Raw genomic sequence first — 13,365 nt, forward strand, 5'->3', positions numbered from 1 at the left:
CTGTCCTGGGGTCAATATGTATTGACCCCAGGGCAGAAGAGTGGTAAAGGCTAGGCAATGGGGTTCAAGTGACTTGCCCAGGGTCACACAGCTAGGAAGTCTCTGAGGTCAAATTTGAACCTAGGCCCTCCCTTCTCTAGGCCTGGCTCTCAATCCACTGAGCCACCCAGCTGCCCCCACTGAAATTAAGTTTTAAATTGTTTTAATGTTTATCTATTCCCGTTGACTCTCCTCTCTTCTCCTACTCCTATATGCCTATAAGCTTCAATTACTTTTTTTCTTCTTTAGTTATTTTTCCTTTTTCCTCCCTTCAAACTTATCTTTATGAATCCTCTTTACTAAAGGAATATCTTCTTAGCTTTGTTTTAGCTGGAGGCAGCTAGGTGCTACGGTGGATAATTAAATTTGTAGTCAAGTTGACCTGAATTTAAATCCTGCCTCAGACACTAGTTATGCGATCTCAAACAGGTCACTGCCTGCCCATTTCTTCATCTATAAAATAGGGACAATAATAGAATCTGCTTCCCAAGGTTGCTGTGAGAATAAACTGAGTTAAAGTTTGTAAAGTGCTTTCCAGATTTTAGAGTGCTAATTTTTATTTATCTTCTAGTCTCTTCTGAATTTCTTTGATTCATTGGCTTTACCCTTATTTGCTCCTAACTTGTTTTCTCTATATCTTTCTTGGACTTAAAGCTGAAGCACAAAGTTTGAGCATCCTCTTCTAATCAATTTATCCGATTACGTTTGTAGATATTGTCTTATCTTTCATTTTTCCCTCTGCTGTCCTTCATTCTTTGACCCACGAATTACTAGGGAAGAAATGACAGATGCAACACTAACATGGTATAAATTACCCTGTGTCCCAAATTGTGAGGCCAAGCCCTACTCATTGCCTTTACCATCATTAGTCTCCTTTTCAAAGACCAAACTATTTCATCTCTGGCTCTGCTTTCTTCCCTGTCCCGCCAACCCATTATGAGGGCCGGATTTTACTATATAATAAGAACTTACATATATCTTGTTGGGGAAAGGGAGGTGCCTATGAGGTCACACTACTCTCTCAAAGAAGATGGCTTCCTCAATGTCCAAAATGGCCCTAGATTAAACCTATCAAGAGTTCCCTATCTCCCACGAAGGCACACACCTTCTCCCCCCAGCAGTGCCCTTCAGTAGTATCTCTAGCCTCCAATGGAATGAGAAGCCCTTTTTGTTGTCTCACTAGTTATCTCCCCTCTGTTGCCACTCTCCTACCACAACACCCCCTTATGCTTGAGAGACTTCTATAAGTCGCCGTCCTTTCATTGTTTCCCTATGGATTTGGACTCTTTCTCTTCTGTTTCCCATTCTTCCTCTCCCAATTTATACAACTTTGAAGGGCACTAGCAAACTCTCTAAACCTAAATTGCAGAGATGTCAACTTGCATTGGCAGAGGGAGTTTCCTCATCTGGAAATTTTCTATATCAGTGAAATTGCAGGTCTAGTCCCTATCACTATCCCACTCTCCAATTCAATCCCACAAAAATATTGATTCGTCTATGATGGGGGGTAGGTCAGGGAATATAGTCTATGGTGCTGCAGTCTAACCTTTCCATCTTTGCTTCTGATTCTTTAAATTACAATTTTAATCTTTATCCTCTTTTGTTTTTCATCTTTGTTCTTTCTTTTATCTCATTAATTTTGATTTCTTTTGGTTTCTTTGTTGAAACAATAATCTCTAAACATGAGATAATTCATTTAGTTACTTGTCCTTTCCTTGAGAGTTATACTTACTTACTGTTTTTCTATTTCTGTTTGGGGGTGTTTGCAAGTCAAATATTCTGCTTATTTCTGTTCTCCCCCCCTTCCAGAAATGAATCAAAAGCTTCTCATTAACTACCCATCTTTCCCCCCCCTCCCCACTGATGATTAGCTTCAGATTTTCAAAGTGTCATCATTTTTGTTGCAAGTTTGAGTTTCTTTTGCTTTTCCTATCTGAGATTTCATATAATTGCAAAATAATCTTGTTTTACTTGAACTTCCTTTCCTTCATATGTGAAGGTGTTTGGTTCTTGAGGGCAGAGACTTATCTTTTTGTTTGTATTTGTATCCTCAGCATTTAAAAGCACAGTACCTGGCATTTAAGTATCTAATAAATGTTTGTTACTGTCTTGCCTATCTTTCTTCTTAATGCTTCCAAAAATTGCCACTGAAATTGTTTGATTTAACCATTATGTGTTTTAGAGTTTAAAGTGCAGAGTAGTTTTTTTGTGGTAATATGTAGATGTTCTGAACAGTTTTCTTCTCTTTCTTTTAAAACCTAACCTTCTGACTTAGTATCGGTTCTAAGACAGGATGGCAAGGGATAGGCAACTGGTGTTAAGTGACTTGCTTAGGGTCACACAACTAGGAAGTACTGGAGGTAAAATTTGAACCCAGGTCCTCTCAACTTTAGGCCTGGTGCTCTATCCACTATGCTACCTAGCTACTCTCTCTTCTAATTATATCTAAGAATATGGTATTCAAATCTTTTGATTTATCATGTTCTCTTGGGAGACTTATAATCCCTGTTGTCATTGATCATCTGAACTTTAAAATCATTTGCTTTGGCTTGTATAGAAAGTGTTCTTTTGTTTCTCTTCTGCCAAGTTTTCTTCCATTTTACTATTGTGTTCCAAATGTTACTCTCACTTCTTTAGAAGTACTTTTCATCCTGAGCTCAATTTTTTCTTATCTGCTAATTGTTTTGAATTCTGAACAGAATTCCAGTTTTTGACCCACATTCATTTCCGTGTTCTTATTTTATGCATTTTATTTCATTTTTTAATCATTTTGGGATTTTTGATTGTTTTATGCTTTCTGGACAGTCCACAGGATTCTGTCTTTAACCACATACTACTGATTCACTTTCACATCATGTTATGAATTGTAAGCATTGAGATTTTATTGTTTCTTTTTCTGGTTTTAGAATCTTCTCTATTATCTCTCTGTTGGGCTTTCCTGGCTTTTCCCTCTTGATATCTTTAGTGTTTTCAACCTTTTTTAGGGAGGGTATTTTTATCACTTACTTTCTGGCTCCTTCCTCTTTGCTGGTGAGCAAACTCCTCAGGTTGTGCTATAAGGCTGCATTAATCCCCTTAGCTTTGGGACATATAAAGTTCTCTGGTCTGAGTCCCTGTCTTAAATAACCTGGGGATGTGGGGAAGAGAAGATCTACTCCAATAGGGTTTCAGTCCCTTTGCCTTGAGGCCTGCCATACCCATGCTTGTACATTCTCCAAGCACTTCCCTCTGCTCTCTCGTCTTTTCCTTCATACAGCTGAGAAGAGTCAATTTGTGCCACTTTTTGCAGGGTGTGAGGAGGATAGAGCCCATTTAGGCAGTCATTGCAGGTATAAGGTACTGGGCTCCAAACAGAAAACAGCACTTTTTAGTTTGCCCGATTCCTCCTTCCTTCATATGTGTTGCTTCTTGTGGGATGGAGCAGTGGTGTTTAAGTACAGTCACTGAACCAGGGCAGGTCCCTTACCTTACTCCAAAGTTTGCTTATATTCATTTAGAGGACACATGGAAATTAGCAGGGAAGGGGTACTAAGTGCCTATACTGGTGTTAGAATTCCCCAGTGTTAATTCACAAAGGACTTTCTCTTATTGGAGTTTTGTTTTCTTCTGAGGATTTAAATGTAGTGGCATCTGGCATATAATTTATTAGGGAAGGGAATGGAATGAAGGGTTGTGATGAGACTGGAGAAAGTGACTCATCCATCATTTTGGTGTTCACAAGATACAAAAGTGACAGATAACTTTAATTGATTTTTGATCCACTAAAATGTGTTGTCTCAAGTTTTTTTTAGGGTTCATAAAAAGCACTAATATCTTAAAATAAACTAAAATAAAAATTTATTTGTTACAATATGTAACCATTTACACAATTCACAAACTGTTTACAAAGCATTCTCCTTGACTTATGCAATTTTGTAACTATTGCCATACAAACTTTCAAAATAAGTTTCAAAATCTGGACGACAAAATAATTTTTAACCTTTTAGGAAAGATTGTAATATATTAGTGTAGGTAAACAAGACTTGTTATTTCAAACTATCTTTATTGGCAAAAGAATGTTTAATTTTAAATTTTAAGGCCTAACATGCAAGTGAATGAGCTCATAAACGCTTTTAAACATGGCAAAAAAAAATGGGAAAATCCAAGTTTATCTGACAAATAAGGAAACTCTGAATTAACAAGTTATTTGCAGAATTCTAAATCTACTGACTAGTCCTGACCATACTTTCAGGAATAGTAGGGCTAAGAGGTCTCTAAAAACAGACAACACACTCAAATACAATGCATGATTGTAAAATGAACTATTTTAAGAACAAAAACATCAAGAGGCACCTCCTGTAAGCTGTGCTAGGGAAGTCAAACTACACTAGAGGCACATGGTGCTGGACAAGACTGCCCTATGGGAAGACATTTTGCCTACGTAGAAGGAACTGATTCACCACCTCCAGAGGAAACAAGATCTCTTTAGTATTACTGCTGGTAGAAAAATACATGCTCAAAAAATACTAGAAATATGCAAATTGCAGCTTTATACTTTTGGTCTTCACAAAGATTGGAAAGTTTGCCCTGTGGTTTGAAAAATAAAGCCATGACTTTTATCTTTAGTTCAAAAGTATACATCTCTTTTCCAAAAGGATGACTATCTATCAAATCCCATCCCTGACAGCTGAATCCCAATCGCCTACTTTAAAGAGATATGGCTCGAGGAAGAGAACATGAACTGATTTGCTTCAGAGAAGAACAAGCAAATCAAAGATAAAGTGTGAAATCATAGAGAATTGTAGAATTCAGTGTTTCTAAATGATTTCCTTTCCCTGAGGCTTGTACTACCTTTTAAACTGTCATTAATCAAACAAAAGCATATCGTCATTTCTAGTTTCACTTATAAATAGTATAGTTCTTGCGGCTGAAAATGAGACATATTGCATAAATTGGTGGTAGCCAGCCATATAATGACAGTCTTTGGTGAGATGAGGGCCCTCTGCCTTGCTTCTTTACTTTTGACAGCCCTGGAATATTCATGTTATTGTCAGTGGAGAAACCACAAGGCCGTAATGAAGTACAAGTAAACCATCCTGGAAAGGAAAAAGGCACCACAAGTAAGTTACAACTTTCTTTAATTTTCACAACTCATCACTAAATACATTTACTTATAAAAGGTATAAAGTGAATCGGCTTCTTGGACACAGGGCAGGCATTCCATCACCAATAATATATCTTGGCCATGATGGTCTATCTGCTCATCAATTTTAACTACTGAGATTACTACGAGTTCCTATATATTCAGCTGTGGTGCTATTTATAACTGATGATCCTCCAAAAAGGAATAAAAAGGATTCCTTTTCATTCTACAAGGTCAGTGAAAGACTAGGTGCTTTTTTCCTAATAAAGATCTTAATACCATAATGTAAATTTTTAATTTCATATCAATTATTTTTTGGATAAGTTAAATTTGTCACTTTAAACAGCAAACGGTTTTACTATAATCCATTATGATAAGATATATATATATATATATTTTTTAAACCTTACCTTCCTTCTTCGAATTGATACTAAATACAGGTTCCAAGACAGAAGAACAGTAAGGGCTAGGTAAGTGAGGTGAAGTGACTTGCTCAGGGTCACACAGTAGGAAGTGACTGAGGCCTGATTTGATTCTAGGACTGGCTCTCAATCCAGTGAGCCACCTAGCTTTCTCTGAGAGGATGAGTAATTTTTATAGACAATTTATAGACAATATTTTAAAGACAAAACCAGAATTCAAACTCATGTTCTGAGTCCAATTAAAGTATTCATTCTACCATTTTACAACATATTACAATTCTCTACTTTCATAAACTGATAATAGTGAATGTAATTTAATCTTTTCTTAATTACAGAATAGTGAACTTTGCAAAATGGAATTAGCTCACCCTCATTCATTTTGTAGACTTTAGCCATCAGGAATAATGTAGAATTAAGTGGGGAGGGGGAGGTCTGTGACCTGCATGTGATAGTGACAAATCAAAAACAAGTGACTGCCCCCTGGGCAGTCCAAAACGGTACTGAGGCTGCCATTTGTCCACATTAAACTGAGGTGGACGCAGGAAGTGACGAAAGCTGTTATCTTTTAAATATGATGGTAACTTCCTGTGTGAGGCTTTTGGCGCTTTGAACTTGGTATTGGAGGAGCTCGGGTGAGACCTCAGACTGCTTCCCTTTGAATTGTCATGTGGGTAAGTTAGGCTGATTCTCTTTCTCTTCCCTTGGCGTTTCTGGGGGCTCTAGCCTCAAGGAGGCCTCTCTTCTTAGAAGAGTCTTTGTGGCTAGAAGCCTTGTTTAATTAACCTCTGTGCCCCATCTGCTGGGGCTTCTGAAACCTCCCTGGTCCGGGTCAGTTTCTCTCATTTTCCCTACCTTCAACCTTCCTAAGTATAAATAAACCACCATAAAAGTCATCCTAACTTGGGTCTCTTTTATTTTGAAATTGAGTTAATCAATTTCTGGTGACCAAACCTTTAATATCCAGTCCAACCATAATCTTTATAATTCCCATTTTTACCTCTTATAGAACATAGGATCATGGATCTAGAATCAATAAGTCCTTGCAGAGTCACTTAGTTCAAACTCCTCATTTTACAAATGATAACTACAGCCCAGAGAGAGTCAAAGTGTAAGTTACTTGCCCAAAGTCACTGTAATACAGTGATATCCTTAGGGCTTCCTGCGCTATATTAAGCTATTTGTTCTTATTCTAAGTGGTTCCAGACTACTATAATTTTTTTTTTGAGTTCTTGAGTTTTTTCTAGTTTTTCTTTATCTTCTCTAACAGTGATCATTTGGTTCTATTGAGAAACCAGGGAAGGGAAGCATGGTACAAATTATTTGGGTTATGATCAGTAGAAGTGGAAACAGAAGTGACTTCATGATCAGAATATTCTTTAAACCACTTGGCTGGTTAGAGTTCCAAAGCATAAAACAGTAGAGTTGGCTTTTGGTTGGTTGGTTTTATAAATCTGGACTTGTGGTGTTATGGTTAGAAGGAGTCCTGGACAGTAGCTGTCTTCCAGTGGAGATTTTAGTCCTAGACAGTTAGCTGTGGTCCCCGTGCCGAGGTCACACAATGAGTATGTGTTGGAGCTCAGATCTGACTCCAAGAACAGCTTTCTATCCCCTCTAATTCTCCACACCCTCTAGTAGCAATAGGGCTTCCACTCTCCCCATCTGCAGAGCAGCTGATAACTTTTCTTGATTTGCCTATGAAATTAATAATTTCATTCTTCAAAAGGCAAAACAACTAAAGAGTGTGAAACTCTGTTCTTGATCTCATTCTTACCAAGAGGGGGGAACTACTTGGTGGAGTGAAATGGGATTTCTGCCTCTTGGAGTTAGTGAAAGAAAAAAAGAAGAAAACAGGAATAGTTTCACACGCCCTCTAGATCTTGAGAGAACATTTTTTAAAGAGTTCTGAGAAAGGATAGGTAGGACCCCACTGATTAGAATTCCAAAAGTCAGTCTGGTAGGCATGGAAAACTCTCAAGAATGGTATTCTGAAGACACACAACAAAACAATTCTGATAAGAAAGAAAAAGAGACCAATGTGGATAGGGAGATTCACCAACCTAGATTTCAAGAAGATGTGTACAAAAGATGAAGGCAAGATCAGGTGCCTGAAGAGGAATGTAAGAGCACAATATAATCCTATAAAAGAATGTCTGAATTGCTAACACAGAATAAGCTATATCTGACAATGAAATCTGAGGACAACAGGAAGGAGCGGGGTTAAGAGTTACTTTTGGGGAGAGAGGAAGTCCAAAGAAGGGAGGAGGGGTAGGTCCCCTGCTTGGTGGTACAGAGTAGAAGGGAGATGGGGCCATGTTAACTGACAAGAGAGAGAAGCCAGAGCTGATCGTCTTGTTTTGCTCCTGTTTGCTCTGCCACAGAGAATGGCCTTGGCACTAGAAATGATGAGGAAAAAATGGCAAGTGAGGAGTTAATATATAAAATAAATAAAAAGATGGTAAGAGAGCATAGACCTAATCTTAATGCACTCAGGTCATTTAGCTGAGATTAACAACTTTCTTTCAAGGCTCATGATGATGATGATAATAGTTGTAAGCATTTATATAGTGCTTTATGGTTTGCAAAGTATTTCATATGCATATCTAATTTGATCTTTGCAACAGTCGTGTGAACTAGGAGCTTGTTATTATAAGCCTTAATCTAAAGATGAGTAAACTAAGGCTGCAAATGGTTATGCGAACTTGCCATGTCTAAGATGGGATTTAAACTCAGGTCTTGAAGTCCAAAACTGGAAGATGTGATTACAGAGTCACTGTCAATGTAATTTGAAAGACTGTGAAGAAAGAAACAGGACTGGAGAAGGACAAATGTCCTGATTTTCATAAAAGGGAAAAGAGCAGAGTTGGCATGCTGCAGGTTGGTGAGCTGGATTTTGGTTTATAGAAACTTTCTAGAGGAGTATCATTAATGAGATGGTGAGTACATATTAAGGAAAGGAAAGAGCAATTAGAAGTTGCCTGGTACCACCAGGACTCATAACTCACCAGCTGCCTTCCTTGCCTCCCTCAAGACACCCTGGGACCTTGCTCCTCTGACTGGTAACTGCCTCTCTTAGACAAGTATCTTTCTAAGAGCTTTAACCATGTTTCTCCTTTCATCAGGGGCCTTACTCCTCAGTTTTGGAACCATGATCAAGTCAATTGTCATTCTTCCTGGATGGGATGGGATCAGTTTACTCCCCAATGCCCAACTCTTGTACCTGTAACTTTCTAGGCTAAAGTATTCCTCTTTGCTAAGTGGATTTATGGATATTATCTAATTTTAACTAACTCACAAAATAAATAGTAGCTTAAAAAAAATCCCAGCAAACAAAATGAGGAATGAATAACATTAATAATATGAATGTAAGGAAACAAGAAAAAAACGTCAAACCTGACCCTTCTTCCAATAAAGCTTTTTTTGTCAAGTGATCTTAATAAGTAAAAATGATGATGAGCTAATCAGATCAAACAAGAAGCTGCCTCCCCGCCCAAATTATCAAGATTATCTGAAATATTAATTTATATCCTCTTATCATTCAGGATAGAACTTGTTCCAATTGTATGTTATGCCTTCAGATATTAGCTTATGTTAGTATGGAGTCATCATGATTAGTAAGACTAAAACTAAGCTTTTGTTGTTAAAAATATGTTGCTTGGGGCAATTGAGATGGAGTACCAGGCCCAGAGTTGGGAGGTCCTAGGTTCAAATCTGGCCTCAGACACTTCCTAGTTGTGTGGCTCCAAGCAAGTTACTTAACCCTTTTTGTCTAGCCCTCATCCTTTTGTCTTGGTGTTGTTACTAGGACAGAAAGTAAAGGTATATAGAATGAATGAATGGAGCCCTGGCCTAGGCGTTGCTGCATGGCATAACCTTGGCCTCATAGTCAGTACTCCTCTACCTCTAATGCCAGCTTCCCGAGGCTGACACCTAGCACTCAGCACCAAGTTTGCACACATCAAGCTCTCCAACTAACTAGCTATCTCCAATTTTGTCTTGGGGTTTTTCACCGTGCACTGTAGCCTTCATGTTGTCTCTCTGATTCTCACTGTCTCTATCAGCTTTGGGCTTATATCTTCTTTTCTGGAGAGGTATTGGCCATTATTCTTTTTGACTTTTAATATTCTTTTAATTGACATTATTGTAGTTATTGGAATAGTGTTCTTATGTCTCTATCAGTTCATATAACATTCTCCATGTTTCTGTGAATTCTTCACATTTTTTTCCTTAGTACATAATTATAGCTTGTTATTAACAGCAAACATATCAATTTGTTTGGCCATTCTCCGACTAATGGATTCCTACTTTGTAACTATCTCTGTCCTTCTTGGGATATATGTCCAGTAGTTAAACTGAGAGGTCCAAGAATATGAATTCTTTCCTTCTTTTCTCCCTCCCTCCATCTCTGTCTCTGTCTCTCTCTCTCTTCCCTTACCATCTTAGAATTGATAATTAGTGTACTTAGATACTAAGTACTGATTCTAAGGCAGAAAAGCTATAAGGGCTAGGCAAACAAGATTAAGCGACTTGCCCAGAGAACCTAAGTCCTCTTGTCTCTAGGCTTGGTGCTCTAACCACTACCCTACCTGGCTACTCCAAGATATTTCTTAATTAATGCTAAATTGTTTCCAAAAATTCCTGGAACAATTCATATCTTGACCAATTAATTATTTTGTCTGTTTCCCCAAAGGCTCTCCAATATTATTTCTGAATTGTAACATTTTTTCCAATGTGATGGGTATGAGGTGAAATCTCAGAATTATTTTAATTTGCTTAAATTTTTATAAACCTAATTTTCCTTTTAATTTAGATTATTTTTAATTTTCAGATTTTGCACTTTTAAAAAAATCCCCGTAACAAAATAACACTCTCCAAGAAAGCTAAGGAGAAAAAAAAAAGACTCAATAACCATAGCCTTTCAAAGTAGATTTTAGTTACTATGTCATGTGAAGTCTCCCATGCCTAAGTATAGTATACCCTGGGGAACACTAATCACCAATTAACTTGTACTAAACTTCAGCTAGTTTAAAAATCTGGTTTAAAGCTCTCTCTTCAGGCCCATGAAACCTTGAAAACAAATGTCCAAGATTTAAAAAGGTGTTTGATTTCTTCTTTATACAAAAGATATTCTGCAATGCTGAAACAGATTGTTTTATTTGTTACAATAACCTCCATTACTCAATATGTTATTCTGAAGTTGTAACCTTCAGTCTGATATTAATTCTGAAGAAAAAAAAATTTATATCTCTCCTAAAAAACTCTGGACAATAAGACTTATAGTAATTAAGGTACGGTTATAGGCCTTCTTATTAAGCAAACAAGAAAACCAAGCCAGTAAATGATCCACAAAAGCTAGCTAGTCTTGTTTTCATCTTCTCCTAGTAATTACACGAACTATATAAACTATGAGGGTAATTCTTATACCAATGTGTACTCTCTACAAAGTGATTTTATTATATTGCCACCATAAAACCAAGGCAAACTGTATCATATTAAGGACTTTACATTTTTGACAATAAACTAAACATACACAGTCTGGCCATCTATTTGTTAAATAAGAGTTTACTGAAAATTCCTTACTACTAATGTGATGAAGAATTTTTTAAAAAGGTATAGAGCAGGGCAGCTGGGTAGCTCAGTGGATTGAGAGTCAGGCCTAGAGACGGGAGGTCCTAGGTTCAAATCTGGCCTCAGCCACTTCCCAGCTGTGTGACCCTGGGCAAGTCACTTGACCCCCATTGCCCACCCTTACCACTCTTCCACCTAGGAGCCAATACACAGAAGTTAAGGGTTTAAAAACGCAAAACAAATAAATAAATAAATAAGAAGGTACAGAGCCAAAGAACTTATACTTGAATCTTTAAAGGCTAATTCATGCCTTAATCAGAAATTTTCTTTCAGTGAACTCTCACTAGCTATTTTCAAAAGTTAAAACTTTACTTTGCTATAGAACTTAGTGTTGGCAAAGGAATCCTGGCTATAGAAAATGTATTAACATTTTGCAACATATGGCACCTAGTTTCCTTTTAATTTCATATGTAGATGAACCTGTTTCCTTGACTAGCATTTTCATAAAGTCTGAGACTTACCTGCATTGCTCCATCACCTATTGCACGGCGAATTTCCTTTAGTGTCTGATATTGTTCCAACAGGTGATCACCACAAATTATATCTACCTAGGGGCATAAATTAAAAGCTGTCAAAGTGGTTTTCCAGTTTTACATGCCATCTGAATAAATTAAGCCAAATATTTCTGAATTAGCTTTATCTTCTTTACTTTAGGCATATTCTAATAAACTCTTCAGAGAAAATTTCAAAAAAGTTTTAAAGTGGGACAGTATACTATAGTAGAAAGAGTATTATATTTTGTTATGTGTCCTGGCTTTTCACCACGTAGGTATGTAACTATAAGAAATTCAATTAAGCTTTCTGAGTCTGTTTCCTTATTATAACATGAAAGAGATGGACTTGATAATTTTAGAGGTCTCTTCTAACTGCAAAATTCTATGAAAATAGAGTAATGCTATATTCATCTAAGTTATTTGTTTTCAGCTATCTAAAATAAGCAAAATTGAACTTAATAAACAGTCAAAATTGATTTAAGAAAAAGACCAAGGGTTATCTTGGGGGAGGAAGCCCTTCAAACCCTAAGTCACAGTTTAATGTTGTTTTTTTATATGGGTTTCTAATCCACAGTAGGCAAGAAACAGCAAATTTTCTAAGTGGGAGAGAGGCTTGCTATATAGGCAGGCACACATACTTATTTATTAGAGGTTTTGGATGACAGTAAAAAGGAGCCAGGATAACATTATTTAAGGATTGATGCTTCTGATGCGCCAGCTAGATACAGAAAAGGTTAAATATACTTAACATATCTGATTAGTGAGGGAAAAGTATAAAATATTCTGGAAAGATTTCTGTGAAAAATGATTAAAACTTTAAGATATTTCATGGAGGTGCTGCTTCCTTCTGGATATTTTATTCTACCGTGGCTTCTGTGACACTACAAAATCTTAGTTCTACAACTTCTGATTTTCCCAGGTTCTTCTCTTCCTTCTCATTCCCTAGGAATCTGTACCCAACTCTTTCAAAGTTATCTCATCTATTGCCCCCTTGCTGTGATATCTAAGCAGATGGTGCCCAGATTTCCCAACTTCTAGTCTTTCCACTGAGCTCTAACATTTCTACATTTCCAAATGAAAAATCCACATGGATGTTCCACTGATGCCCCAAATTGAACAAATACAAAATTTCTCCCCCTCGTATATACTCTTCCTCATAATTTCACTACTGATCAATGAAACCATAATCCTTCCAGGCCACCATATCCAACATACTTGAGACCTTGGATGTTCTCTTGCTACATGGGGTAATTTCTTAACATCCTTGAATCTAGAGGCAATATGGTCTTTCCAGTCTTTCCACTGGGCTCTAACATTCTACCTAGGGGCACAAATTAAAAGCTGTCAAAGTAGTTTTCCAGTTTTACATGCCATTTGAATAAATTAATCCAAATATTTCTGAATTAGCTTTATCTACTTTACTTTAGACATATGCTAATAGACTTCCCATTGAGCTCTAGGTCTGGATTTTCAGCTGCCTATGAGACATCTTCATTTGGATAACTCTCACCATTCTCAAAATGTCTCCAAATAAACTAGTTATTTTCCTCTTCATCCATGCTCCTCTTGTCATCTGCTCATTTTTCCAGTACTCCAGGCTAGAAACCTTTGCATCATCCTTTTTTTCTTCCTCTATATTCAACCATTACTAGGTTCTGTCACA

The 13,365-nt window shown here is 37.1% G+C and overlaps 1 protein-coding gene across 3 annotated transcripts in view; it reads right to left on the minus strand.

The window, feature by feature from the left end:
- The window catches only part of PCGF6 (polycomb group ring finger 6), a 44,996-nt gene that overhangs the window by 12,815 nt on the left and 18,816 nt on the right, over window positions 1-13,365 (minus strand). Inside the window, exons 9-10 of one of the 3 annotated variants that reach the window (XM_044665536.1) lie at window positions 11,670-11,756; window positions 3,854-5,114 (exon numbers count right to left, since the gene is read on the minus strand). In XM_044665536.1, coding sequence (XP_044521471.1) covers window positions 5,058-5,114; window positions 11,670-11,756 — 144 coding nt within the window. In that variant the 3' untranslated portion in view covers window positions 3,854-5,057. Of the gene's footprint in view, window positions 1-3,853; window positions 5,115-11,669; window positions 11,757-13,365 lie in introns of those variants that run through there. The other 2 variants (XM_044665537.1, XM_044665538.1) reach the window with 2 other exon arrangements.

This window comes from Gracilinanus agilis, chromosome 2, assembly GCF_016433145.1.
Source record: "Gracilinanus agilis isolate LMUSP501 chromosome 2, AgileGrace, whole genome shotgun sequence".
Classification (NCBI taxonomy): Eukaryota; Metazoa; Chordata; class Mammalia; order Didelphimorphia; family Didelphidae; genus Gracilinanus; species Gracilinanus agilis.